The 27,594-nt window shown below is 47.2% G+C and overlaps 4 protein-coding genes and 1 pseudogene across 4 annotated transcripts; 2 read left to right on the forward strand and 3 right to left on the reverse strand.

Moving 5' to 3' along the window:
* Nucleotides 1–19: 19 nt before the first annotated feature.
* Nucleotides 20–857, forward strand: LOC120697817 (annotated as a pseudogene).
* An 886-nt stretch (nt 858–1,743) lies between these two features.
* Nucleotides 1,744–7,028, reverse strand: LOC120697818 (pre-rRNA 2'-O-ribose RNA methyltransferase-like). Its single transcript, XM_039981169.1, has 11 exons — nt 6,394–7,028; nt 5,770–5,817; nt 5,526–5,681; nt 5,389–5,432; nt 4,471–4,633; nt 4,324–4,385; nt 3,996–4,182; nt 3,823–3,912; nt 3,345–3,478; nt 3,114–3,246; nt 1,744–2,962 (listed from the first exon to the last, which is right to left on the reverse strand). Exons 1-11 carry the CDS (start codon nt 6,865–6,867, stop codon nt 1,991–1,993), a joined length of 2,463 nt encoding a protein of 820 aa, XP_039837103.1. The 5' UTR covers nt 6,868–7,028; the 3' UTR covers nt 1,744–1,990.
* Nucleotides 3,118–13,617, forward strand: LOC120697821 (GTPase ERA1, chloroplastic-like). The gene is made up of 9 exons (XM_039981172.1): nt 3,118–7,553; nt 7,765–7,910; nt 8,056–8,196; nt 8,274–8,387; nt 8,480–8,605; nt 12,629–12,727; nt 12,829–12,930; nt 13,124–13,204; nt 13,303–13,617. Exons 1-9 carry the CDS (start codon nt 7,193–7,195, stop codon nt 13,387–13,389), a joined length of 1,257 nt encoding a protein of 418 aa, XP_039837106.1. The 5' UTR covers nt 3,118–7,192; the 3' UTR covers nt 13,390–13,617.
* Nucleotides 13,618–14,724: 1,107 nt separating this feature from the next.
* On the reverse strand, nt 14,725–17,682 carry LOC120697819 (WRKY transcription factor 42-like). The gene is made up of 6 exons (XM_039981170.1): nt 17,316–17,682; nt 17,080–17,181; nt 16,673–16,837; nt 16,108–16,572; nt 15,902–16,015; nt 14,725–15,782 (listed from the first exon to the last, which is right to left on the reverse strand). The coding sequence occupies exons 1-6, from the start codon at nt 17,589–17,591 to the stop codon at nt 15,129–15,131; spliced, it is 1,776 nt and encodes a 591-aa protein (XP_039837104.1). The 5' UTR covers nt 17,592–17,682; the 3' UTR covers nt 14,725–15,128.
* Nucleotides 17,683–19,257: 1,575 nt separating this feature from the next.
* LOC120697820 (aspartic proteinase oryzasin-1) lies at nt 19,258–24,720 on the reverse strand. Its single transcript, XM_039981171.1, has 14 exons — nt 24,569–24,720; nt 23,626–23,982; nt 23,473–23,533; nt 22,511–22,605; nt 22,288–22,400; nt 21,649–21,817; nt 21,523–21,562; nt 21,374–21,438; nt 20,609–20,722; nt 20,444–20,508; nt 20,110–20,269; nt 19,913–20,032; nt 19,704–19,792; nt 19,258–19,618 (listed from the first exon to the last, which is right to left on the reverse strand). Exons 2-14 carry the CDS (start codon nt 23,971–23,973, stop codon nt 19,534–19,536), a joined length of 1,524 nt encoding a protein of 507 aa, XP_039837105.1. The 5' UTR covers nt 23,974–23,982; nt 24,569–24,720; the 3' UTR covers nt 19,258–19,533.
* Nucleotides 24,721–27,594: the final 2,874 nt, after the last annotated feature.

The raw sequence follows: 27,594 nt of genomic DNA on the forward strand, positions 1-27,594 counted from the left end.
ACTGGATGCCTGAGAACACAGAGCTCGTAAAATGTGCGTATCAGCCAATAGGCTTCGTGGCTGTGCCTGTAAGATGCTCTGAAGGACGTGCTTCCTGAAAAGTCAGAACTGCAAAGGTGCGCAAACCAAAACTATGATTGAATGCTTCCACGCTTCAGAGTTCCTAGATTCTTGCATCTACTTCATAGACTATTATTTAGATTGTCAATTAGCATATCTGTTTGATGATGTATCTGATCAGAGTGATCTCCCAACATGTTCCTAATAACATCCTAATCCATGGTTCAGAAAAGAACACGCTCAAAATGCTGTACTTGGAACAAGAAGATGCAGGTCTTCAGAAGTAATTTGAAATATGATTTATAATTCACTGGAGGATGGATATAACAGGATGTGGGCGAAGAACATCCATTCTTTTTCACCGTGTATCTCTTCGCAATCTCAGCCGTCTGGTGTACAATCCATAGAACATATTCTAAAGGAGATAAGCAGACGGTGAGCGCCCCTGGGGACCAAAGGAATATATCTGTGGGTATAAGTAACTTTACATCTCCAATGATCCTGGAAAGGGAATTGACTACATTCCAATCTTGTTCCCAGCTTGTTCGTGGAATTCTCAGTGTCTCGTGCAAGAAGATTTGATTTGCTGCCACTTGACCTGTCCAGAGGCTACCATTTCTTCATTCAGATGAACCAGCGTGGAAGGCTTGCATCCATGGGATGCGCTGGCGCAGCATGTTGCAGTCTTGATTCTTGCGGCATGGATTAAGCCATCAGGAGATCGCTCCCATGGAATCATATCTTCACAAAGCCACAGGAAAGATGCAGGATTCCCATTGATATTTTGAACCATACGGGCAAAGCTCCGCCCCCCCCCCCCCCCGACGAAAGATCATACGGGCAAGGCTTCCAGGGAGATGCTGGGTAGTGAAATTTAAGGGTATTGTTGGTATGTACACCTGCACATATGGGCTGTTACGACATATCGATTGTGACTAGATACTTCAAATCTTGAATCTGTATTTGCATGCTGTCCTGTAAAATTGGAGATTCTGGATCAAGTATGCCATGTTATTTTCAAATGAAAAGGGGGAATTGTATTGGAACGAGAAGAATATTGTTTTTCAAAAGAAGAATATATTATTCCGAAGCTTTTTGTGTACAGAGATGTTTTGATTGGTTCCTGCAATTCTTCTGAGGTTGAAGTTTCAGAACACGCACCGGCTGTGAGTTATATACGGTCAACTTGTGTGTTATGTAAATAAATGATTAAGCATTGCACAGCTCTGATGGCTTTTGCTGTGAGCCATCGCTCAGTGTTTATATTCTGTGAGACCTGAGCCATCATTAGTCGGTATCTGGCCAGCTGCTTGATCCTATCACCAAGTAGCCGGGATTCTGTGGCCGCCTCCGCATCAGCCGGATTCCAAATCTTTAACCCACAAAGCTTGGATCCGATTCTACTCTGATCGACAACTTGAGGAATGGGAATCCAAGGTGGTCACTGCACCGCAATGTCTGGGATTCAAAGTGCACACGGCCTTTCTTTTCATCTGAAAAGGAAATGTAAGCGGATTCCAAAGGAACCAAACTACACAGAGGGGCCTATCTAAAGTTCAAAGCAGGCAGCCATAAAGACCAAAGTCATCTCGATACCCCAAGGTTTACTAAGCTTATTAAATAAAGACCAAGTTCCTTCCCGTTCATCACATAATATTACGTAATGAAGATGCAGCTCCAACATTTGTACGTCGCCCTGAAGGGTGTAAAAGTTTCAATAACTGATGTGAAATATGCAAGTTATGCCATAATGACACTGAAGCGGTCACCAATTCTGATACTGATTAAGTCGCGCTACAAAACTTTAAACCCATAAATTTTATCATCACAAAACTTTAATTCAGCTGCCTACTGAGTAGCAGTAGTTGGACCGAGACAAAATTCAACAGCTAGGAGGGCGCGCCCCAGCCATGCTTGGCTCCACAACTTTTTACCTCGGGGCTTTCCCGGCCTTCTTCCCAGCTTTCCCTCTCATGCCTTTCTGGCCACCCTTCCCCTTAGCACCTTTGCCGCCCTTCCCTTTCTTCCCAGTCCCACTGGCCCGCTTGTCCTTCTTCATCCGTGGATCCACCAATACTTTCCCTTTGCCAGCCCTCACCTGAACTCCCTTCTTTGCAACAACATACTCCTTCTGAGGCTTCTTGGGCATCGCCTTTCTGTAAATCTGGTCGATCATCTTCCTCTTTGACCGCTCGTTTATGTCATTCTGGTCTGCGACAACATCTGCCTTTTGGCGTGCCTTGTCCAGTTTCTTCATGGCAACACGCTTCTTCCGTGCCTTGGCCTCTGCGACCTTCTTGGATGGACGGGCATCAATCTCCTTAAACTGAGCCCTCATGGCAGCTACTTCTTCACGTGTAACAGGCTTCATGGGCTGCCTATGCCTCTTCTCATCCTCAACGAACCAGTTGGGCAACCCTTCATCATCAAACATGTACTTGTTGTAAGCATCATCAAGTATCTGCTCTCTCTGCTTCTTCCTCAACATCTTCTTCGCATAGGCTAGTACTTCAGCCTTTCTGTAATCATCGAGATCATCCTCCGATTCATCTGATTCATCAGACGATGAAGATGAATCCTCTTCATTTCGGACCAGTTCCGCTGGTACAATCTCAAAATCATCTTGTTGCAAACGCTGTGCCTTGGCCGCCTTTTCCTTTTTTCCAGTGTCCATCTTTTTCATTTTTCTCTGCAAATTCTCCCTTTCATCTTCACTGTCACTCTGCTCAGTAACCCCCGTTCCTGCTTCTGTGAACACATCCTGGCTGTACCACTGCTGTACAATCTGCTCTTTAGTTGGCTTGTGTTCATCTAGAGATAACAGAAGGGGATTGGTCTCCGGATCTTGATCTTCATCAAAACCTTGATCCATTTCAACATCATCACCATCATCTTCACTAGCCTAGCAAGTTTAAAAGATCGTATCATAGTAAAACTTTCCATATTCTATAACCATAACCTAGAAAAAAGTATAACAACACTCCCTTGCTGCTGTAAAAATTCTGTTTCAGATGCAATTGTCATTGTATCAAGACATCATGAGAAATTATTACCTTTAATAAGTCAGCATCGGCATCAGGATTGATTCGCTTTGTGCGTTTACGTTCTTGTTTTACTTCCCCACCCTTTTTCGTTACAAAGCGCTCATAAGCTTCATCAAGCATCTCCTCAAGCTGGGCATCATACCTGATGTGAACGATTATCAGTTACAAAATTACAGCGTATTTTTAGAAATATAGTATTAACCATGTAATTGCGCATACTGATGTGTGGATGCTAACTACCTCTGCTGTTCTTCATCTGAATCCATTTCCTCATCAGAGACTTCTCGAGCTTGAGTTTCCTCATTTTCACTGTCATCAATGTCATCTTCCACATCGAGCTCTGCAGATTCAACAGCTTGAAGTTCTTTTCCACCCTAGAGAAGGAAAAGGTAAATGAATATGGAAACTAAAGAATTAGATGTTAACCTTATATATTTCTAGTGTTCGCAAGAAGCCATGGCGAAAAATATGACCCACAGAAGTCATAATTAGAAGGCGATTTAAAAAAAAATCAAAAGAGCAGAATCAGCTTTCTTGTTGAGTTTTAACAAAAAATGAAGGCCCCTACATGCAGGGCAGAGAGGCAACTCCAGAGGAGCATGAGTATTTTGGTTTTATCCTCTAAGGGGAAAAAGTTACAATATCATGTAATGTCTTCCAACGAGATATTAGAATAAGATTCCAAAGAAATACGACTAATAGAAAAACAGCATGATACCTTGATAACACTAATAGAAAACAAGTCAGGATCACCATAATCATCTCCAGTAGCGTCAATCTGCATTCCTGTAGCCTTGCGTGCTTTATCCTGGAATGAAGAGCCCACATGTCACCACAAAACTGAAATTAGCATCACATGTTGCAAAGGTTGGTGTACGTAATTCATAATACCTTTGCTCGACGCTTTGCCAGGCGCTTTTTCTCTCTCTTGTTCTTTCTATCAATGACACTGGTCAATTCTTCCATTTCTTGTAGAAGTTGATCATCATCCTTGACCTTTGTGGTCTCTGCGTCATCCTCAACCTTCGGGGTAACTTGTGAAGATGACGACAGTGCTTTCCGTAAGCGGATTCGCCATCTAACATAGTTACACAAGAGATATATGAAATTGACATCCTCTGCACATGTTCAACTTATAGAGTTGTTTAGGTTATAGTAACTGTTTAAATGAATGGAAATAAATTGCATAAGAGAACAGAATGGCAGACAAGTAACTCACTTCAAGATATGCTTGAAACTATTTTTATCCAATAGAAGTAAATCCTCACAGTAATTTTTTATCTGGCACAAATCAAATAATAAGCAGTCAGCGCCTATGACTAGAATAGATGGAAAGATAAGCCAGGCAGTATGCTCAGTTCCTTACATCATCAGTAGTAAGCTCATGATTCTTTATGGGCAGAGATTCTTGATTATCAAATGAAATCAAATTGTAGGAGCCCAAAAACTCCAGTGGAGTCTGGGAGTCAGACCATATAAAGTCTGATGCCAAACCGACTTTCCACAATGTTGTATTCCCTTCTTCATACCTAGATAAATGTCATTTATATCAGCATAACAATTGAAGGATCATATTGGCAAGGAGAACTTTGCATAACCAAAAACTTCAAAGCTACAACTTCTACAGGTAGATTTCACCTATGTTGTTTCAGCATAGACAGAAGCAGCTTGTGCCTTCTTAACAAACCTGCCACTAAGACCGGGTAGAGAAGGCCTATGATATGCTTGGCAACCCAACATAAAAACCCAGTCACTCTTATAGAAGTAAAACCAAACGAAAATCATTGGTTTGTAACACTCTTAGTGATGTGCCACATGAACCCATGTGTGCTATTGTTCAAATTTTACAGAATGCAGGAAAGTATCAGAACATCCAGCCAATTTTCATTCTTATTCACACTTAACCAAAGGCCAGGAGAAGAGCACAGAGTTCTCTTTTCAGATTTGTAATGCAAAACTTGATAAATGCTGAACTGTCGAGAACAAACATCACAACATGCTGAATTGTTTATACTAGACTAGATAACATAGCAACTGGTCAGCTTTCACATTGTCAAGAGCAATCTACTTATTTACACACCAGCAGACTGCAAAACAGGCTGCTATACTGAACACAAGAAGTGGTAAATGTAATGGAAGATCAGATGTAGGTAGAACATTTGACTCCACTTTGATGTGAACACAGCTAATCACAATATGCATACTTGAGAAGTAATAATAAAAATATGAGAGGGGGAAGGAAAACAAGGCAAACTACAACAACAATGTAACAAGGGAGGCGTACCCATCACGGTGTCTCTTCGTCGATTTATCCATAATATCCCTAGGCTGCAGAGTGCACAACATTTCCAACATCAAGGGATGCTATCACATAGAAGAAAGTAAACCAGACAGATAATTCAGACAAGTGACTTAACATACTTTGTTCTGTTCTGGAACCACACTGAACAAGTGCCTTATATCAAGAAGTTCTGGTTGAATCTTTGCAGGAGCCTTATAGTTCAGGCAGATGATATAAATTTCAGCCGATGTAGACCTACTTGCTGTAGGTTTAGTTGCCTCAACCTTCTCAAACAACTGCAAGTGGAGATGTTGATTGATTTTTCCATTAACTCAACATGGTAAATAACAAAAAGTTGTTACAAAACATTTAATTAGCACACACCTGTTTAAGACAGTACATAATAGCATTGTAATCTTGAGACCTAAAAACCTGTTGAAGGATAAGAACAGCTCATTAAATGTGTACTGAAATATAGGAATAACACAAACAAAATTTGCAGCGGACGTATAGCTCATTCATCAACCGAATAAGTTTAGTACTAAAACACATGACAATAATGAGAGTAAGAAGATATGAAACTATGAAATGTCAAAACCACCAAAGATGACACCAGAAGAATGGTGGCCGGCGCCGAGCTCGGGCCGGCGGTCATGGTGGCTCGTGGCGGGTCAGCAGGAGAACGGCATGGATGGAGAAGCTGTCGGATTTCCCACCCTTTGGATGGCTAAATGACCAGCCAAATAGGATTTGACTAGTGTGATTTGGAGATGCTCTTTAGCCGCAAAATAAAGGAGCAAGTGTTACACCTGCCTAGAATACAACAACATAGCCTTTTTTCCCAAGCAAGTGTTACACCTGCCTAGAATGATATTATGAAAACATCAGGCTGTCAAACTCAAGGACAAACTTAGCGTGTTCTCAATGAAGATAGCATTATGATGAATAAAGCCAATGCAGAATGTCAACGGCAACAATTGAGCGTTATTCTTCTGTGTAATTCTGTACCTTCGTGATGAAGGCGCCCTTGGGGGCGAGGAACATTGTAGCGAGGCGCAGGGCGTCGATGACGAGCGCGGACTGCGATGTGGCCTCCTGCGCCCAGGCACCACCGACGTTGGGTGACCCGTCGTGGAGCACGACGTCAAAGGCGGAGACGCCGTTGGCGTCCATCAGCCTCCGCACCGCGGCGCGGCACTTGGTGGTGGTGATGTCCTCGGTGAGCGAGTGGGCGCCGCGGATTGGGCGGATGGGCACGAGGTCGACGCCGACGACGAAAGCTCCGACGGGGGCATGGTTGACGGCCACCTGGATCCACCCTCCCGGCGCGGCGCAGAGGTCGAGCACTGAGCGCGCCGTCGGAAGGAAGCGGAACCGCGCGTCGAGCTGGAGCAGCTTGAAGGACGCACGACTCCTGTACCCTTGCTCCTTGGCGAGGTGGTAGAACTTGTCCTGCCGCTGCTTCCCCTTCGCCTTACCCATCTCCGCCCCGCCACTTCAGCCGCCGCCTACGACGTCGAAGATACTTCTCAGAGAGGAAGGAGGTGGGGGGCTAGGGTTTTGGAGGTGGTTTTCCTCCGGCGGCGGATATTGGGTGATTGCTGCTCTGGTCGTTTTTGTCGAGGCCGGGCTACAAGGCGGTTTGGTCGAGACGGGCTCATGGGCCTGGGCCTTTTCTTTATGTGGCCCCCCAAAAGAAAAACGCTTCGTGTCGTCTTGGTGTGCTTTGCTCTCTCGCTCTCTCCTCTTATCCCCAAACGCGGACGCACGCCAACATCTTCACTGCGCGCTGCCACTCTCGGAGGGCATGGAGCTTGGCCTAGCGCTCCGACTCGTCGCGCCGCCGTCGCCGACCTGTATCTCCCGTCGATGTCTTTCTCTTCAGCCTGATTTTATTTCCCCGTGTGTGCTACGAGGAAGACGCCTCCGCGTCTCGGGAATGGAGCATGGAGTTGGGGTTGTGTCCAGTGCGAGTATGACCTACTCAGGAGTGGAAGACGAGGAGATGGTGGAAAGTAAGGTGGTGGAGGAGGAGGAGGAGTCTGAACCGATGGCGAGCACGAGGCCGCGCCTGGAGCTCATTGAGAAGCCGGACTGGAGCCTGGCGCTGCTAGACGAGTACGAGTCGGAGGAGTTGGGCACCTCTCAATGCGTCAATCACCGCAGCGGTTAGGCTTCTGTGCTTTTCTACGTTTGGAATTAGTCGGGTTTAGTATTGATTAGAATTGAGGTTATGCTCTTACTTTAGAACTTTATTCGCTAAATTTTGGTCTAGCATTTTCGTTAAGATTCCTGAACAAAAAATGGATTATTTGTTCTTAAAAATGAAATAGGTCTGCCTTTGAATAATTTGCATGTACTAATACAGTATCTCTTCAGGCTATGTAGCTGTATTGGGGAAACCAAATGTTGGCAAGAGCACCCTTATTAACCAAATGGTTGGTCAGAAACTTTCAATTGTAACAGATAAACCACAGACAACACGACATCGCATTCTTGGTATATGTTCTGAACCAGAATACCAGGTATCAGTTTTGTCTCTAATGTACTACTTGCAGAACTCAATTCAGTTCGATGCAAATTAAGGTCCACTTAAGTTTCTGATCCCACTACCATCAAGGGGATCATGTTGCTTTTCACCGCTAATCTGAGTTATCATTTAGTTTGCAGATTATACTTTATGATACTCCTGGTGTCATTAAAAAGGAGATGCATAAGCTGGACAGTATGATGATGAAGAATGTTAGGAGTGCTATCTGCAGTGCAGACTGTGTGCTTGTTGTTGTTGATGCTTGTAAAGCCCCTGAAAAGGTATTAGCAGTAAAGAAAATAATCAATTCTTATATTCAACTATTTTATCTTATGCATTGGAAACTTTGTGCTTTTAGATTGATGAAATGCTGGAAGAAGGTGTGGGAAACAAAGGTATTGGAGTTCCTGTTCTTCTAGTGTTGAACAAGAAAGATCTCATAAAACCAGGAGAAATTGCAAAGAAACTTGAGGTATTGACCTTATACAAAAATCGACAAGGTGTTTCTTTTGTGCTTTCCCCTTGGTGCAAATGGTATTGACTTCCAGACTACTCTTTTGACAGTGGTATCAAAAATTCACTGATGTTGATGATGTTATACCTGTAAGTGCTAAATTTGGTCATGGAGTGGATGATATCAAGGAATGGATATTGTCAAAGCTCCCTCTGGGTCCTGCTTACTACCCCAAGGTATTGGACAGATGATCCATTATTTTCAAATGGCTTCTCCACCTGTGCTTTGTTTACCATTAAATGTTATTGACTGTCCTGGCTTTATATTATAAACTGAGAAAAACAGGTTCAGATGCAAGGAGAATTTTGGTTATTTTGATCCATTATTTTGGAGATTCGGTTTTGAATGTGATCAGTGCCTATGCCCCTCAGGTAGGCCTTAGTGAGAGCACCAAGATGTAGTTCTGGGAAGATCTAGATAGCATGGTTAGTACCGTGCCTACCAACGAGAAACTCTTCATAGGAGGAGATCTCAACGGCCATGTGGGTGCGACTAATGTAGGGTTCGAGCGAGTGCACAGGGGTTTTGGGTACGGTAGCAGGAGTCAAGAGGGGAGGATGTGTTGAACTTTGCGTTAGCCTACGACTTGTTGATAGCGAATACCGTGTTTAAGAAGAGGGAATCCTATCTTGTGACGTTTCGTAGTGGACAACACTCGAGCCAGATCGACTTTATCCTTGCTAGGAGGGAGGATAGACGTGATTGCTTAGATTGTAAGGTGATACCTGGGGAGTGTGTTGTCCCTCAACACAAGCTTGTGGTGGCGGACTTTCGTCTTCGGGTACGTGTCCACTGGGACAAACGTGCCAAGATTGCGAGAACAAAGTGATGGAAGCTTAGAGGGGAAGCGGCACAAGCGTTTAAGGAAAGGATGCTAGGTGAGGGGCCTTGGGAAGAAGGAGAAGACGCAGATGACATGTGGCTAAAGATGACAACATGTGTTCGGAAGGTGGCCTCAGAGGTGTTTGGCGTGAGTAGGGGAGGCAAACAGGAGGGGAAAGACACTTGGTGGTGGAATGACGAGGTGCAAAGGGCTATTAAGGAGAAGAAGGAGTGTTTCAAGCGCCTCCACCTTGACAAGAGTGCAGCCAACATCGAGGGCTATAAATTAGCGAAGAGGATTGCAAAGCGAGCTGTGAATGTAGCAAAGGGTAAGGCGTATGATGACCTGTATCAGCGGCTAGGCACGAAAGAAGGGGAGAAGGACATTTATAGAATGGCTAGGATCCGCGAGCGGAAGACAAGAGACATCAACCAAATCAAATGCATTAAGGATGGGACAGATCGACTGCTAGTGAAGGATGAGGAAATCATGGATAGATGAAGAGAGTACTTCGACAAGTTGTTTAATGGGGAGAGTGAGGGCCCTACTCTTGAGTTAGATGACTCTTTTGACGATACCAACAGACGTTTTGTGAGGAGAATTCAGGTGGTAGAGATCGGCGAGGCTTTGAAGAGGATGAAGGGAGGTAAATCGATGGGCCCTGATGGTATCCCCATTGAGGTGTGGAGATGGCTAGGAGATAGAGCAATAGTATGGTTAACTAAGCTTTTTAATCTCATTTTTCGGTCAAACAAGATGCCGGAAGAATGGAGAAGTATATTAGTACCAATCTTCAAAAACAAGGGTGATGTTCAAAGTTGTACTAACTACCATGGGATTAAGCTGATGAGCCATACGATGAAGCTTTGGGAGAGGGTTATCGAGCATCGCCTAAGAAGAGTGACAAGTGTGACCCAAAACCAATTTGGGTTCATGCGGGTTCATGCCTGGAAGGTCAACCATGGAGGCGATTTTCTTAATACGACAATTGATGGAGAGATATATGGAACAGAAGAAGGACTTGCACATGGTCTTCATTGACCTTGAGAAGGCATATGACAAAGTACCGAGAAATGTCATGTGGTGGGCCTTGGAGAAGCACAAAGTCCCAACTAAATACATTACCCTCATTAAGGATATGTACAAGGATACGACGATGTTTGTCTGGACATGTGATGTCAACACCACTGACTTTCCTATTAACATAGGCCTACACCAGGGGTCAGCATTGAGCCCTTATTTATTTGCTTTAGTGATGAATGAGGTCACAAGGGATATACAAGGTGAGATCCCTTGGTGTATGCTCTTTGCTGATGATGTGGTGCTAGTTGACGAGAGTAGGGCAGGGGTTAATAGGAAGTTAGAGCTGTGGAGACGCACGTTAGAGTCGAAAGGGTTCAGACTTAGTAGGACCAAGACCGAATATATGATGTGCGATTTCAGCGCGACTAGACATGAGGGGGGAGACGTTAGTCTAGATGGACAAGTGGTGGTCCAGAAGGATACTTTTCGGTATTTAGGATCGGTGCTACAAAAGGATGGCGATATTGATGAAGATCATGGTTCCGCTAGGCGCTAGGCGGATTCTAGGCGGTGACCCGCAGCCTAGAGCCTAGTCGGGATTAATCGAGCCTAGGCGTTTCAAGGCGGCTTGCTAGGCGGTACCATATACGTACATATACATTCTTATATACATCATATATACCTCTAAAAGAAAAAAACAGAGGACCACTAAGCCTTAGAGTCAAAAAATAAGCCCATCAAAGCGGCCCAACGGCCCAACGGCCCAACAGCCCACCTCCCACCTTATCTCCTCCCCTATCCTCCTCTCCTTCTCCTTCCCGACGCCCCTGCCTCCTTCCCTTCCCAACGCCGCCGCCCTGCCTCCTCTGCGCCGCTGCTGCCGCCTTGCCTCTTCCTCCGCGCCTGCCCCTGCCTCCTCCTCCGCCGCCGCCGCCGCCCGTACCTCCGCCGGCCCGTCCCCTGCTTCCTCCTCCACCGGCGCCCTCCGCCGGACGCTTCTCCACCCCCATCGGCGCCGCCGACGAGCTGTGCCCGCCTAGGGGTCCGCCTACCCCCCTAGGCCAGGCGACGGGCCTCGCCTTGCGATTAATCGCGTGGAATCGCGCCTAGGCGAGCGCCTAGCGGAACAGGGATGAAGATGTTAGGCATAGAATTTCAGCTGGCTGGTTGAAATGGCGGCAAGCTTCTGGCATCCTTTGTGACAAGAGGGTGCCACAAAAGCTAAAAGACAAATTCTATAGGACAACAATTCGTCCGGCGATGCTATACGGCGCTGAATGTTGGCCTACAAAAAGGCCACATGTCCAGCAACTGAGTGTAGCAGAGATGCGGATGTTGCGGTGGTTTTGCGGGCACACAAGGAGGGATAGAGTCCGGAACGAAGTTATTCGGGATAGGGTCGGAGTGGCACCAATTGAGGAGAAACTTACCCAGCATCGGCTGAGATGGTTTGGACATGTCCAACGAAGGCCTCTTGAGGCGCCGGTGCGTAACGGGGTTCTTGAGCGGGTCGATAATGTAAAGAGGGGTAGAGGTAGACCTAAACTGACGTGGGATGAGTTGGTTAAGAGAGACCTTAAGGATTGGAATATCTCTAAAGAGATAGCTTTGGATATGAGCGCTTGGAGACTAGCTATCAATGTGCCTGAACCTTGAACTTATTTCTTTCGGGTTTCATCTCTAGCCTACCCCAACTTGCTTGGGAAAAAAGGCTATGTTGTTGTTGTTGTTGTTGTTGTTGTTGTTGTTGTTGTTGTTGATTTTCTTCTCAGCCTCAGCCCCTCAAACCTCGATGTATTAAATCCTTTAGCAGTGTAGTTTAATAAGAGTTTTGTCACTGTGATCAAGAGTGTGCTCCTTAATCTCATAATTGTTTTTTTATATAATTGGATCTCATTATTGTTGAACTTGACATGCCCATTCCAATGTTGAATCCTACAAATATTGTGTATATCAAGTATCAGTTCTAGTTTGACTGATGGAGGTGCTGACAAATCAATTTCGTGTTGATGGCATGGCAGTTTGCTTTTTCCCATATTGGTGAACTGAAGTACTGAACAATGTGAACTTGAAACCACTAATGTATGAATTAGCACATAATGGTTACTATGCTCCTGCTCTGCTGCTATAAATCTGTCATGCAAGGAAAGTTCTTTTCTAAAGCCAGAGAATAAGAACTTTCCTTGCATCTTTTACTTCATCTGTATGATGATAAAAAATAAGTTTACACCCTTTTAGTACTTCATTATCATACTCTGTATTCTAGGTATTTGATGAACTTATGCCCTAATAAGTTTTTGAGATCAATGACATACTTTGCATCATGTAATTAATTATGTGGTTCATGTTTCAGGACATAGCTAGTGAACACCCTGAGAGATTTTTTGTTGGTGAAATAGTGAGGGAAAAGATCTTTGTTCAATATAGGCAGGAAATTCCTTATTCATGCCAGGTACATCTTCTGGTGCTTTTCCTGTCAATTTAATGCAGCATATTCTCCATTTTGCTATCCTCTTATTTCTGATATATATATTTTTTTTGGTTTTGTGACAGGTTAATGTTGTCAGTTACAAAAGCCGACCTACAGCTAAGGATTTCATTCAAGTTGAGATACTTGTTGAGAAAGAATCACAAAGAAGCATTATACTTGGGAAGGTAAAAAGGTTAATTACCTTAATTATCCATGATGTAGGCTATTTTCTCTGAATATTTGAAATGCATGAGATAGAAGTTAGAATCATTTCAACCTAAGATTAACCCCATTGTTAAATAAGGAATTTGGCCGTAAATTCCTGGTCTGTAATGTCTAATAGAAAAAATATTGCCCTGATATGTTCGATTGATGCAGGATGGCAAAGCCATAAAGATGTTGGCAACCGCATCAAGGCTTGACATCGAGGATTTCCTACAAAAGAAAGTTTACCTCGAGGTGATAGCTTCCCTTCGTGTGGTTGCTCTGAACCTGTCATCTCCCTGTGCTATTACGTTTGAGAAGTTTCTAATAGCAGCGCATGATCCCTTGTACAGATAGAGGTCAAGGTGAAGGAGAACTGGCGGCAGGATGAACGCCTTCTGAAGCGTTACGGCTACGGCGGCGAGATTCAAGCACTATGACTGCTGGGGTGCTATCACTATCAGTATCAGCTGCCGAGACTAGGAGGATGACTTTGCTTTTCCTTTCCTTTTCTTCTTTCCTTGCTTTATTGTTGTGTGAGTGAGAAGTTAGATTATGGCAGCGCAGTTATTAGTGAATAGTGAGCTCCTCTCAGCAAATTCTGTGGCGATGATGCTCTATCATGGAACTGATTTTGCTGCGCGTGACGAGGCACGGTTCTGCTGCAAGCACACCAAGGCAAACCTGTACTGCATCTGCCGAGCGGAGTACGGGCTACAAACGGGATCGGTGCAGGCATGCGGGTCGTGTCCTCCACTCGGCGAAACAACGCCGCCCGCGGTGGACACGGCAGGCATCTCGCCCCGTCGAAACGGGAGGCGACGGGCGCGGACGCCAAAAAGGATGACCCGTGCCGATCGACCGAGTGCCGTGGGCGTCACGCGGCGGCGGGTCCAGGTCGTGGCGCCGCGGCCGTGGTGGGTGCGGCACGAGCGAGCGGGAGTGCGGGACGGTCGGTTCACCCGTGAGACACGAGACGGCGGGACGCACAGCATTGACTAGGGCAGGAAACTGCAGCTAGCATTGACCCGGTCGTAACCTCCATTTTTAAACAAATCTTTTGAACAATTTGTTTTTGAAACGAAGATCTTAACTTCTCAGCAGCCCTTTGAATGGCTGGGCGAACACGTACGCGTGTCGAGCTGGTCGCTGGATACCGCTCCAGTAATGCCGCCATATAGGTAGGCGCTACGGTTTTGTCTTTTCTCCGAACGAGCCAGTCGACGGTGTGACGGGAGAGCAGCCGCTGCTATTCTTCAGCGGATCCCCGGAATCAACAGCGACGACCACGGAACGACGACGTGCCTGGCGGTGCATCGGACCACGTACAAAACACCCCTGCTAATGTCAAAGCGTGACCCGGCCCAGCGCGAGGCGACGTTGACCCCGCACCCTGCACCGCGTCCAAAGTCAACATCTGGCGCCGCAGCAGCCGCCAGTGGTCAACGTGCGTGATACGTACCATAAAAAAAAAGTGCAGACCAGACCAGGGCGCCACGTTACGGGAAATGGATGGAACAGTAGCAGTTTTTCTGAACACGGACATGAACTCTGCTTCATTCCATTGACTCGCAGAGGGGACAAACTGAAACACCACCAAGAACGTCCGCAATGGTTAGCTATTTAGCTAGTTAAATCTGATGTGACAACAAAAAAGTAGGAAAGAGTAGTTACTAGCGACGAGTAAATAGCTGATCTATTTCACGTAGCCCAAAAACATGTGAGAGGAGAATGTGAGTCCAATAATATAAAATAGTCTTTTTTTATCTCTCACCTCCACATCACCAGACTACGTAGCTAGTACTATCTATTATCATTACGGACGCCCCCATGGTGGCTGAGGAGCATATACAGAGAGAGCACCGAAGTTGTACGCTGAGTACGGACTATGGTGGGAGAAAAGAAAAGGACATCCGCGACCACACAACTGCGAACGCCGCATGAAAATTGAGCATATTTTCTTCCCTTCTAAGTTCTAAGTAAATGATCTAGCAAGCACAAAAACTGTTACCTCCCTCCAGTTCCTGCCGCAAAAAATTACCGAAAGGAGTAGAAAACTAAGCAAAATTTTGGTCTCCCGCCGCGAGGAGACGAAGGAAACTCAACTACGAAACCTCGAACTGAACGAAACTCACGCGAGGAACAAAACTTCAAGCAGGTAGCAAGACAGTCGATCGCGTCAGCTGCCCTGCTCCCCGATCTTGTCGTTTCTACTGCTGTCGCCGCCGCTGCTCGCCGGCGGCGGCACGGTCCCGCTGCTCCCGTCGGCGCCGCCGCCGCTGCTGCTAGCACCTATGTACGACTTGATCGCGGCGGCGAGCACCGCGGGGAAGTTGGGGTCCGACGCGATCACGGCCGCTGCGCTGACGGTGTCGCCCGCGTCCGCCTTGGCGGTGCCCGCCGCGGCCTGCACAGCGGAGAGCTTGGAGGGGTCGTATAGCTTCTGCCCGAACAGCTGCGGCAGCGCCACCGGCCGCGCGGCGTCGGCGAGCGCGGCCTGGAGCTGCGCGGGGTCCGGGCGCGGCGGCGGCGGCGGCTGCTGCTGCTGCGGCGCGCCTGGGCCCGGCTGCGTGAGGTCCAGCGTCACCGTGGGGAACGGCGCCGACGCCGAGATGGTGGCGACGTTGGACGAGCACGGCAGCACGGCGCGCGCCAGGAAGTTGGACCCCGCCATCAGGCTGCCGTCCGCGCTCGGCATCGAGCCCGACAGCAGCATGGACGCCGCCGCCGCCGTGGTCGACGCCATCGGCATCGCCGCCGGTGGCAGCGGGTGGTTGTGGTTCCCCTCGTACGTCGTGATCACCACCGTCGTGTCCTCGGCGCACCTCTGGACCTGCCATCCACACACACCGCGCACACGTGATCCAACGTGCCGTGAAATCCACGGTGCACACATCGAAATGTTCGAAGCCTTCCACCGATCACACCCTGCTTCTAGCTCCATCACCGTACCTGCTTGCGGACCGGGCAGCCGGCGGCCATCGTGCACCGGTAGTACGCGCGGGGGCACGGGTTGCCCTTGGCCATCTTCTGCCCGTACTTCCTCCACTGGCATCCATCACTGATCTGCGTGTCACCAAGAACAAACACTTGAACAAATGAACAAAAGCAAGCATGCCTAGTACTAGTCCAGAGAGCCAGAACCGCTCACGACTTACCATGGCTGCCTCGGAGCGGGCTCGGACGGAGACGCGGGCCTTCCGCATGGTGGCGGCCTCGGGGACCGGCTCGGGGGCCTTGGCGGGCAGGAACTTGGGCACCTTGCTGGGGAGCCATCCCTGCGGCACGTGGTGCGGCGGCGGGTCCTCCGGGCTGCTGCCCCTCTGGTCCCTCTCGTGCGCGCCGCCGCGGCGGCGGCGGTGGTGGTGATCGAACGTCGGCAGCGGCATGACGTCCTTGCTACCGATCGTGGCCGCGTTGCCCTTGCCGGCGCAGTAGTCCGCCGGCGGCGGCATGGCCGCGTCGGTGTTGCTGGGCGACGCCGAGCAGTCGCCGCCGCGCATGTCCGCGCCCGCGGAGCGCGGCGGCGGCTCGTCGGGTGACGCGGCGGTGCCGAGGCTGATGAACTGCCGCGGGAGCAGCTGGCTCCCGTCCTGGTCCTTCTTCTCCGGATCAACGTTAAGCTGGCGATCACAAACAGTTCAGCAGCGAATCGATCAGTGCGCGCTCTGGCTTGGCCGCATCCATTGATCGAGGTTTTCTTGGCCTCTGTTCGTGTGTTACCTCATGGCCCGGAGCGCCGAGGCCTCTATGGTTGTTCCTTTGCTGCATCAGTGTGAGGACGTGCATCTGGAGGGAGTTGTAGTTGGTGGTCACCCGGCTGAGCATGTTCTTGAGCTGCTTGTTCTCTTCGTTCAGGCGCCCAATCTCGGATTTGGCCAGTGCCAGCTGATCATGTTTTTAGTACGCAGCAAATCAGACACTAAACGACACCAACCCTAAACTTCTGTTTCTCGCTAGGGTCACGTAATACCCTCCACATGGAGAGGTTTGACTAAACTAATTGGCGCATCTGAATTCAAGTTTCCAAGAACAGAGCGATATTATTGGCAGTCAAGCACACATGACGTGGATCACGGCTCGTTCAGTTGTTTTTAGCCCTGCAATGCAAAGAGTGATTTCTTCCTCACCTCAGCTTTGGTCTCCCTGTGATCTACCTCGTTGGAGGAGACGCCGTCGTCGACGACGGACTCCTCGCTCCCGCTCTTCCTCCTGCCGACGTGCAGGCCCATCTAAAAAGCCGACCGAGTCGCGTCAGGAAAAACCGGCGCCGATCCAGGAGACGAGTGCGGAAGAAGAAAAGGGAGAAAAAAAATTAAAAGAGAGTTGGCGACATGAATTCAGAGAAGCAGTTTCACCGACGGACGTTGATGGTCAGGTCGTCTTTGTTGATGCTGAGATCGTCCGGCGCGCCGGCGGCGGAGTGGGAGCGGCCGGCCGCCTCCTCCTTCCTCTTCTCCGTCTTGAAGAAGTCCATCTCGCCCACCACCCGCCGCGCCTCCGCGCTGGCCTCCCCGGCGTCGTCGTCGTACCCGAGCACCACCGCTTGGAACCCCGCCGGCGCCCCGGAGGCCTCCCGCTCGGCGCTGGCCGGCGCGCCACTGCCGTTCAGCTTGCGCTTCCCCAGGTAGGACTCCATCATGCGCACTCTCAACGGGGAATAATAATGCGTGTCAATGGGGGCGAGCTGAGACGACGGGGAAGAAGAAGAAGGGGGGAGGGAGGAGATCGAATGCCGGGGAGGGCGGCCGGGGGCGTATAAGAAGGCGGTGGGGGCGCACACGTGGCGGGGCTCCGCGGCCCCGGTCGCCGATCTGAGTCCATCTTTATAGGCAGTGTTGGTGACCATTGACCAGGACGGGAAGGAGAGGATCGGAGGAGGAGAGGGGGGGTGGGGCATGGGCATTGGCATTGGCATTGGCATTGGCATGCAGTCGCGCGTCAAGTCAGAGGCCGAGGCTGATGCGATCGCCTGCAGTCGCGCACCCGCGACGACTCGCCGCCCAGTCCATGTCCATGGGGAGGGAGAAACGGAGCTGTGGCGCCCGCACGAACCGGGCGCGAGCAGAGGGGAGGGAGGCAGCAGCCAGGGGAAATGGTCAGCCCCCGGCAGACTGGCTATCGGTCGGGCGGTCAGCTCCCGATCCGAGAAATGGCGGGGCTGGCTGTCATTTTACGGTGACCTGGGTTGCATGGACTCGCGACCGCCGCGTCGTCGACACGTACTCCCGCTGTATCCTTTTTGGGATTGTTAGTTAACGACGGTGTCTTGGTTTGGGGTTGTTGACTGAGCAACTGCGCCGGTGCACCGGAGCGTTGGTTTTGCAGTGTGTGTTGGTCTCACGGATAAGCCCCATCCGCCATGGATTGGTACGGCATGCATGCAAGAGAACCGGGTCGTCCAGTGCCTGTTCACAGATAGAAACCAAAACTAGATCGTGTTCAGGATGAGATGCACAGGTGGACATCTCTAAATAAATCCAAGGACAATTGTACTTCCAAAGAACATTAAGCATAGCTCCCCCCCCCCCCCCCAAAAAAAAAAGGCAGAGTACAAAAGGGCGGTAAAGAAAGTCGCGGGTAAGCACTCTGGTCGCTGTAATCAGTTAACAGTATTTTGCTCTCACAACAAATCAGCACCAGCCACATCATACCGAACAGAGTAGCATTTATATCCACCAGTGGATAAAAGGCCGGTTTCAACCGTTATCACAAAAACATTTTCCCTTCTAGATGACATCCCGTGAATGCTAGCTAAAGCAATTAGCCTTTTCAATGCACAGCCAGTTAGCCCAGCTGTTCATTATCAGCCCAAATTAGGCCCACTTAGGAAATGAGAGAACACAAAGACATTTCACTTAACAATTGAACTGCCATACTCCTACAGAAAGACGAGCAAGAATTAAAGTCGTTAAAAAACTTTAAATCTGTCAAACCCTACCCTGCTATACTGTCGCCACCGCCGCAGAAAGCATCACTGAGGTGAACCCGAAGGACCTCATTTGTCGACACCATCTCGCAATCTCACCATCGAAAAAACACTCGCTCTACACCCTCGCTTGCTGGAGAAGAGAGCACAAAAATCCCAACACTAAAAACTCGCTTGAAAAATCTAGACCAAAAACTCAAATCTACTACTAGACAAAGAGGTCAGAGGTAGATGGGGCGGGGGCTGTTTCTCTAGACCCTCCGAACATCCGTTTTGTGGCTGAACTTACCGGAACCAGCAAAGCTTACGCTGTTGCAATACATCAACATCCATTCATCCAACTGCCATACCTCAATACCACAATTCTCAAACGAACAGCTACCGTAAAAGTATGCCATCAGGTTTGTCAGTCGTATCTCACGCATAACAAGGATGTGCCACGTTACGGGTCCACAGAGACAATTCAGTCCAAGAAGATGGCAAATACATCCAGAAATATTCTTGCCAGGTAAAAACAGACGGGCGTTATCACGAGTCTTGGGAAAGCATCACTGAACAAGTAGCATATGTACACACATCGCCGGCCGGATAAATACGCAAGTTAAAACAGGGTAAAGTTTTCTCCTGGCGCATGCGTTAACAGTGTGTGGTACGCTCAGGCAGACTCCGCGAAGCCAACCCTCAGCTTGCCGTAGTCGAAGACAGTGTGGTACGCTCCCATGAAAACATCACCCAAAATCCTGCAACCGCAAGCAGCCCAAAGTTACGTCCAATAATCAAGCATCATCAGAGCCAGAATCAGGAGCTTAGAGGTGCATAGATTACCAGAGGGGGCCACGAGGAGGCGGGATATCCATAGCTGTGAATCCACTGATGCACTGAGCAGCAGGTCCTTCACCGACCTTCAGAATGTACTGCATAGCCAAAGAGAAATCAAGTTCAGAAATACCGCAACAAGTTGGTGGTTGAGAAGTGGGAGGTTGAGCACAAAACGGGAGTAAGCCGAGAGTATGGCAATAGATAATCAATCATACCTGCTCAGGTTTCAGCGAGAACTTCTTGCCGCCAATGGTGAACGCAATGTCAGGCATGGACTTAAGACTGGCACAGTCCACAGATGATTCTCCCATGGGACTAGGGAGACGGTCGCACAGCTGTCATAGAGACACAGTTAAGAAGAGTCCTAAGTGGTAGAGAAATGCCCAGCATTAAAGAAAGTCCTTAAGCTCACCTGATTAATGTAGTTCAGGATGAGTTCCTTGGTCTTGTTCTGCGCGAGTTGGTTCTGCATCCATACAACAGCCATCTCACAGGCATTGCACATTGGATCGCTTCGGAGACCACCATTAGATTTCCCAGCTTCATCATCCACTACGCTCCGAATTCCAGCACTGTGTTGGCGTAGCATATAACGAGGAAGAAATAAGTAACAGTAGTGGCATATTATAAGTACAGGATGCCTAGCTAGATGGTCACGATCTATCATGACAAGCACCAGAGTAACATGAACTAGTAACAAGAGACTCAAATACTGTTCATTGTACGTATGTGTTGACAATTCTCACCTAACACCATGGGTGCCATCAAAAGTGCACAGACCAACCTGAGAACAGATCTTTGCTGGTTGTGTCTGCATAATAACGCAACAGCAAGTTGAGTATCAGAGTAGTGCAAATGCAATTGATCATGCCATTAACCAAAAAAAAGCAAACCCTTAGAAATATTCAAACCTCAGCCAGCAACAGATCTAGGATCTGTTGTCCATATTGAGAGACAACTGTCTTGCACTCCTGGCTCACCACACCAGTAGCACCAATCTTTTCATTGATTTCAGTAATTATGGCCTGCATATCATATTAACTTGTGAGCACCAGGTCCACATGGTGGAACACAAAATGCAGAAAAGCAGAGAATCAATCATTGACTCAAAATTAAAACTTAAATGCATCGAGTGCAAGTGCTCTTTTCTCAGAATTAAGTTGGAAAATTACAGAGAGTTTTGGGGAATTGCTAAAATCGTACTTGCTAAAATGTACCATTTAACATTTCATATGTACAAAATAGTATAAAAGAACAATACACCAAGTCTTGCCTTCAAAGGAAGGCTAAAGTTTCTAATAGGCAACTCAGTAAATCAAACTGAGTTTATAATTTCCAAACTGTTATAGCTATCAAAGTATTGAGGACCTGATATATTTGTCAACAAGGGCATGGTATGACGGTACCATGATAAATCATCTCTTAAGTAGAAGTGGTCAATCGGCCGTTTAATGTACACGTGGTGGCATCAACAACATTTCAACAAGGATCATCAGGTCATTTCTATAAAGAGGAGTTTTTTTTCTTTCAAAATGATAAAATGTATCATTACATGTAAAAGTCGAATTGGGGGCGGGGGGGGGGGGGGGGGGGTGGAGCAGCAGGTCCAAATGCAAAAAAGGTTCCCATCATAGTTATTATGCATATAAAAACACAAACGCAAAGCTCAAACTTACTGTGGGGCCAGCAAGCAAGGAAGTTCCAGAATCCGCGATTGCAGCACAACCACCAGCGCAAAAACCTGATAATGACAGATGTAGAATTTAGTTTTATTTCTCATTAACAAAAAATTAGAATAAACATGAAGATAGAAACAGTGGAGTACCAGTGGACTTCCCATCAACCAGGACATCGCCCATGTTAAACTGCAGTAAGAAATTGTATACTTTAATCCCAAATATATATAAATAAAAAAGGAAGGTAACTGAGAATACAAGAAAAAAAGACCAACCTGCCAATATCCCTTCTGAGTGACTGGGACATATGTGTGGTTACCCTTGTAGTGGTTAGGATCCATTCCACCAAACACAAGTTCACCACCTTCTCCTTCACCAGCATGTCGGTTGAACCAGAAAGAGAAAACAGGGTCGCTGACGAGACCTTGCTTTATCATGTTATACCTGTAATTTTGTTTGCCATTAGGGACCAGATGTGCAAAGTTTAAGGACGTCATAATCATATCAGACACTTATTTTCCACCAAATGTCCCAACAAACTATAAACCAAGATGTAAACAAAGTTCCACACATACCATAACCACATGCCTTACTATTCTGCTAGATACTACAAAGTTAACTAAGTAGCATGGGAAGCCCGTAGTCGGGAACATATAAGATACCCCAGAAAACGCTTTTAACTTGGAACAGGAACTCCTAATGAATTGAATGTAACCTTTTTGTTTACATACTAATAACCGAGAAATATGAAGCATGCTGCCATTAATGTAGATATCATGCATTAATGAACAACTCAAACAACATCATCTAGTTATTGGAAGAAGCAACAACAAAAGCTATGCACAAAGGGGCATACAATTGACAGGAGTAATGAACAAACGAGATTTGAACTTTGAAGGGCGCAAAAAGCTTACCACACTGGTACTGCATTGCCAACAGATATTTCCTGAAAGCCCAGACCAAGAATACCATCAAATTTTGCAACCATGAAAGTAAGGCCTGGCTCCTTTGTAGCTTCAATAAATTCCTAGAACAGCAACCCCACAATATTAAAAATTGTCCAAGTGAAACAGATGTCACAATAGATAACCAATAAAGGACCTTTGAACATAAAACAGCACATATAAAAGAACAAACCTGATCTTTCACAACCAGATCACCTAAGGTAACACTATCCTCACTGAAAAAACCAGCAATTGCACCAGTTCCATAGTGAATGTCAGCAGGTTTTCCTGGTGAGATGAAACAAGAGGTCCATTGTCAAGAAGCAAACTGGGAAAAAATGCATAAAGGCCTAATATACAGAGCAAGATTCTTGAAGCCTTTTTTTACAATTATCTTTTCCTTTTTCCTTCCTTGTTGGTCATGTTGTGATTTATGTCTAGCATATCCCCATTTTCTTAGGATTAAAAGGATTTGTTGCTGTCCTAATAAAAAGAAATGAGCAGTATGACAAAACACACTAAGGAAATATACATTCCAAGAAGAAACAGATTTTTCCATATACTACAGAAAGGAAGGTGACTTGTTCCCAATATAAGGTGTACTGGAATCACACGTGCTCAAGTTATTAATATGCCAACTTTTAGAGTCACAATCAAGCTCAACAAGACAGCTACTGTAAAACATCAGTGTCATTCCTGAATCCTGGTCTCTACATCGCTACATAACTGCATCTATGTCAATTCGCCCTACATTTATATCAGTTACAGCCAATTTTGTTTTGATGTTGCCAACCACGCAGAGTGAATTTTCTGTTCTATCATAAATATTCGAGAAACACAAGGCATGTAGTAGACCTCTTAAGGTTGAAAGCTGAGTTAGAACTATGAATTATGAGCAACACACGTGCCAAAAAAAAACATAGCATTAAAACTGAAAAGAAAAATTGCAGTATTGTTCAACAGAGAAAATTCAATTTCCGACCATCTGTTATTCTAGATATGATGGTTAGACTGACATGCAACATGAAGCAGCAGTTAGGAAAAAAAAATACATATGACAAAAGCAAGGCACGTCTCAATCCATCGACGAGTAACTGAGAAGCAGACAATCCAAGAAAAAAGTGTGTGCTGGGAGAACGGTTATAAGAGACAAACCGTTCTTCTTGTAAGTGCTCGACTGCCCTGACTTGTAGCGCGAGTGGACGTAGCAAGCGATCTGCATCACATCACCAGGAGAAACTTAGCACCCAACACAGCCATATACCCTTCAAAAAAAAAACTCAACGAGGGGAAGAAACGAGGACTCACCGAGAAGTAGCACTTGGAGGACGGCACCCAGAGATTGGAGCTGCCGGTGTCAAAAATGACGGTGAACTTCTGCGCTGGCGTGCCGATGCCAATCTCCCCAAAGTACTGCGCGTTCATGTAGTTCTTAAGCGCGATGATGTCGCCCTCATCGCTCGAGCCCAGCGAGTTGGCGCCACGGAGAAGGCGCTGCCTCTCCTCCGCGGAGAGGCGCTCCGCGACGCGGCTGTTCTGGTCGATGGGCTGCTTCTTCAGCGAGACCCGCACCAAACCCTCCGCCGCCGAGGCGGGGAGGAGGGTTTGGAGCAGAACGGCCGCGAGGAGCACCAGGGCGACGCTGCGGGTTCCCATGGCTGCGATCTGCAGCAATCGAAGGGGGGAAGTGCAGGGATTAAGACTATGGAGAGAGGAAATTTGAAGGATAGTTAGATCGGACAAATCCTTAATGGGGAAAGCACTGGAAACAAAAGGGAGTGCTCCGAACTCGTACCGTGCAATCGATTTGGCACGATGCACTACAGAAAGTCAGAAACGGATACGAACAGGAACGGCAAAATTGCTGAAACTAACTGCAGATTTGGAAGGAACTAAGGCGCAATTTTAGCACATAAACCTGACAGACCGAATCGAGGGTTAAGCCCAATGAACTCATACTGGATGAACAACAGCAAAAAAAAAATGAAAAATCGGACCGCGATTGATGTAGAGCGCACGAAGTACACACTAGAAATCGAGGCCAAAACCTGTACTGATATTTTTTTTAGGAAATCGGTGAACTCAGCCGATCAAAAACTGCTCAGAAACCGCAAAAGTAAATCGGGGGAAGCCGGGCTGCAACTACGAGCACGCGCAAACAAGCGGATCTAGAACCAAGCCCACATCCATCACGAGCACCGATCCCGCCGCCAATTCGAGGCGCAGTCACTGCGAGTCCACGAGAACTCACCAGAATATCGGATGCAGTGGAGAGGGGGGAGAGCTCCTGACGTGCGCAGCACTACTGCGCCCCGGCGTGGTGCCGCTCCCCATTATATCGCTGCGGTGGGGAGGGGCCGCGCGCCCTGAGGCCCGTTGGATGCCTGGGCGGCTCGGATCAGGCGTTGGATGAGGATAGGGACATCGGGTGCGCGGCGGAAATCGCTGGAGCTACCCGGGGAAGTGCCGGAGACCGGCCGGGCCGCGGTGGAGGTTACAAATTGTTTTTTTCTTTTTTTTAGGGCGGTTACGAATTGTTTGAGAGCCCGTTTACTTACCAAAAATTTTCACCCAAAAATTTGTACCTCCCCTTTGAACACATACATGCATGTATTAAATGTATTTAAAAAATAAAACTAATTGCACAGTTTGAATGTACACGATGAGACGAATCTTTTAAGCCTAATTAGTATATAATTAGCCATAAATACTACAGTAACCCACATGTGCTATTGATGCGGCCAAATGCCTCAAAAGATTCGTCTCACGGTTTTCAGATGAGTTCTGAAATTAGTTTTTTAATTAGTGTCCAAAAAAACCCTCCTGACATTTGATCAAACAGTCGATTTGACATCCAAAAATTTTCATTTTGGGAACTAAACAGCGGCAGGCAGGTCGCACGCACCTGCCTTCTGGTGTGGTGTGAGCTTCAGACATGAGTGCCCTAGAAAGGGTCGAGTATCTGCTGGTTACTTTGGCTTGATGGAAGAGGAGTTCGTGAACGCCACAGTATTCTAGTGTGCGGCGTGTTGGGTCAGAGATTTATCTTTAATTTATCAACAAATACGCCCAGCCGTGATGAATGAAACTAAAGTGTTTGTTTTACTCTAGAAATAAACATGAATTATTACCCGACTCTTCCTCTTGCTACAGGAGAGAGGCAGGCGGAAGGGGCGAAACCTCGGTTTCCGGTGTCGATCTGCCCGATTCCCCTCGCCGGAGGCCGCTCCTGCAGCAGTACGGCAGTGGAATCGGGTGGATTGACGGCCGGCGTAGGTTAGCTTCTAGTTTTAGGTGGTAGGACTAGGTAGTTAGTGTGACGGAACCACCAAATTAAAAATCTAAATTAAACGTAATGGCCGTCATTTGAACACATCGGGCGCATTAGTTTAATAGTTTAATTTGGCGATCCTTTCTCAACCCACGTCCTGATCGAAACAACACCGGTAGTCCCACGCGAAGGCGGACGTAGATGGTACAAGCACGACAAAGACTTGAAAATATATCAAGGTGACAAACTAGGATACAAGAGTTTTCACAAAACGAGTTCAAATACACAATAACTTACATAATGTACATAAATTACATGGTTTACAAATTTTACAATGGAAATAACCAAATTCCAAAGGAAAAAGGACCTACAACTACATGAGTGTGCTGCCTCTTCCCAACCAGTCAGATCGGTTCCTCCAATCGGTCAGACCGGTCTGTATGGAAACCCTGCGCGAACACCGATCAGACCGGTACACAGACCGGTCAGACCAGTCCGGCAAAAACAGAGGGCTGCACACTTAGCCCTCAAGTGTGCAACCCGCCGACTCCCTAACCTAAGGGTCTCGCTCCACGACCTGCCACCCCTCTGCATCCCGGCGGATGAACTTGATACAACAGGGGCAGAAGTCGACGTCCTGGGGTCCTGAAATAATTTGGGTAGCAACAAATCTTGAGCATCTAATACTCAGCAAGACTTACCCGACCAGTGGGTATAACTTAGCCCACATACCTAGACATGCACGAATTTTGGCTGGTGGTTATTTTGCAGAAAAGCGATTAAAGTAATTCCTTACTTTCATTATTTTAGCACCAGATTCTATGTAAATTATCTCTAATCTAATATTTACATGAACCAACTATATCAAATATGGTGGTGCAATCAATAATAATTCAATGTGTTCAACATCATATATGTATAATTATCATTCTATCATGGACTACGATGTGACTCGGTGATCAAGGTGCTCATATCCGAGAACGTCTGACGGCGAATCGATTCGATTTAACCTTGCAAGATGGACCTAACCAACACGACACGCAAAAGCCCCATCGGACCCCACGCACCAACATTTCCCCTCCTCGCCTCAAACTATAGGAACCAGCCCAACGACATATGGTCAGCCGAGCTCAACGTGAGACCACCAAAAGTAAGCATAAGCATCCTTAATTCTCCGCGACTACTCGACTACCCTAGGAGTTGGGTGCGGGTTCCTGTACTTTCGAAGCAAAGCAGTACTCGGCTTACCGGTTTCGACTACCTCCTACTCCCGGTATGCGGTTAGTACAGTTCAAACATGATTAGCAGGGCCAACAACGGTACGGTCCTCAATCGACTCGGCCAGCACTAAGACACCCAGGAACCCTGTCCTGCTGCCATACCTATACATCATCATCATTCCCCGCCCGGTCTCATATTTCCATGTCAATTTCAACAACTCAGGTATTGTATATAAATACATAACCTATATCTCGCGAGTAATCGGAAATTACTCGACTTCTAAGTATCCTATATCTCGCGAGTGCAAGAAGTCACTCGACTTCTATCGAGAAGTATTAAGCATAGTATTTCTATCGTCCTATACATGCTAGTATAATTCAGGGAAACCTAGGGATCATGCAACTAGGGTTCCAATCAACTCCTGAAACGTAATGCATAAGTAATAAATACATATATATATAGGTGTCATAATTTCAAATAATAGGATGTGCACCGGAGCTTGTCTTGAGTCTGCGGCTCAGTGCTAGGGTGAAATGAGCCTTGGGCCGACTCCCCACGATCCTCCTGCTGCAGGGCTTGCACATGCGGCTCCTGTGGCTCCGCAACCACCTCGTACACAACCTCCTCCGCCGCGGCTGCTACACGTGTGCATATGCATATGATATGAGAGAATGCATGCATGACTTGCAAAAATTACAAGTAATCAACAACCAAATTAATTTCTAACCAATTGTGCCAACTAACCCTAATTGAACCCTCTCAGCCCTGCTAGCACCGGTCAGACC

This window comes from Panicum virgatum, chromosome 3K, assembly GCF_016808335.1.
Source record: "Panicum virgatum strain AP13 chromosome 3K, P.virgatum_v5, whole genome shotgun sequence".
Classification (NCBI taxonomy): domain Eukaryota; kingdom Viridiplantae; phylum Streptophyta; class Magnoliopsida; order Poales; family Poaceae; genus Panicum; species Panicum virgatum.

What these genes read in the sequence shown, in the direction of transcription:
- LOC120697818 (XM_039981169.1), bottom strand. Translation starts at nt 6,867, where the DNA reads ATGGGTAAGGCGAAGGGGAAGCAGCGGCAGGACAAGTTCTACCACCTC. An exon ending in TGGCAAAGCGTCGAGCAAAG is followed by an intron (nt 3,913 to 3,995) that starts GTATTATGAATT and finishes TCTTCATTCCAG; the next exon opens with GATAAAGCACGCAAGGCTAC. An exon ending in TCAGATGAAGAACAGCAGAG is followed by an intron (nt 3,247 to 3,344) that starts GTAGTTAGCATC and finishes CGTTCACATCAG; the next exon opens with GTATGATGCCCAGCTTGAGG.
- LOC120697821 (XM_039981172.1), top strand. Translation starts at nt 7,193, where the DNA reads ATGGAGCTTGGCCTAGCGCTCCGACTCGTCGCGCCGCCGTCGCCGACC. An exon ending in CTTGTAAAGCCCCTGAAAAG is followed by an intron (nt 8,197 to 8,273) that starts GTATTAGCAGTA and finishes TTGTGCTTTTAG; the next exon opens with ATTGATGAAATGCTGGAAGA. An exon ending in AAATTGCAAAGAAACTTGAG is followed by an intron (nt 8,388 to 8,479) that starts GTATTGACCTTA and finishes CTCTTTTGACAG; the next exon opens with TGGTATCAAAAATTCACTGA.
- LOC120697819 (XM_039981170.1), bottom strand. Translation starts at nt 17,591, where the DNA reads ATGATGGAGTCCTACCTGGGGAAGCGCAAGCTGAACGGCAGTGGCGCG. An exon ending in CCCGCTCCGAGGCAGCCATG is followed by an intron (nt 16,016 to 16,107) that starts GTAAGTCGTGAG and finishes GGTGACACGCAG; the next exon opens with ATCAGTGATGGATGCCAGTG. An exon ending in GCTGCCCGGTCCGCAAGCAG is followed by an intron (nt 15,783 to 15,901) that starts GTACGGTGATGG and finishes TGTGGATGGCAG; the next exon opens with GTCCAGAGGTGCGCCGAGGA.
- LOC120697820 (XM_039981171.1), bottom strand. Translation starts at nt 23,973, where the DNA reads ATGGGAACCCGCAGCGTCGCCCTGGTGCTCCTCGCGGCCGTTCTGCTC. An exon ending in CCTCCAAGTGCTACTTCTCG is followed by an intron (nt 23,534 to 23,625) that starts GTGAGTCCTCGT and finishes GATGTGATGCAG; the next exon opens with ATCGCTTGCTACGTCCACTC. An exon ending in CCTCCTCGTGGCCCCCTCTG is followed by an intron (nt 19,619 to 19,703) that starts GTAATCTATGCA and finishes TTGCGGTTGCAG; the next exon opens with GATTTTGGGTGATGTTTTCA.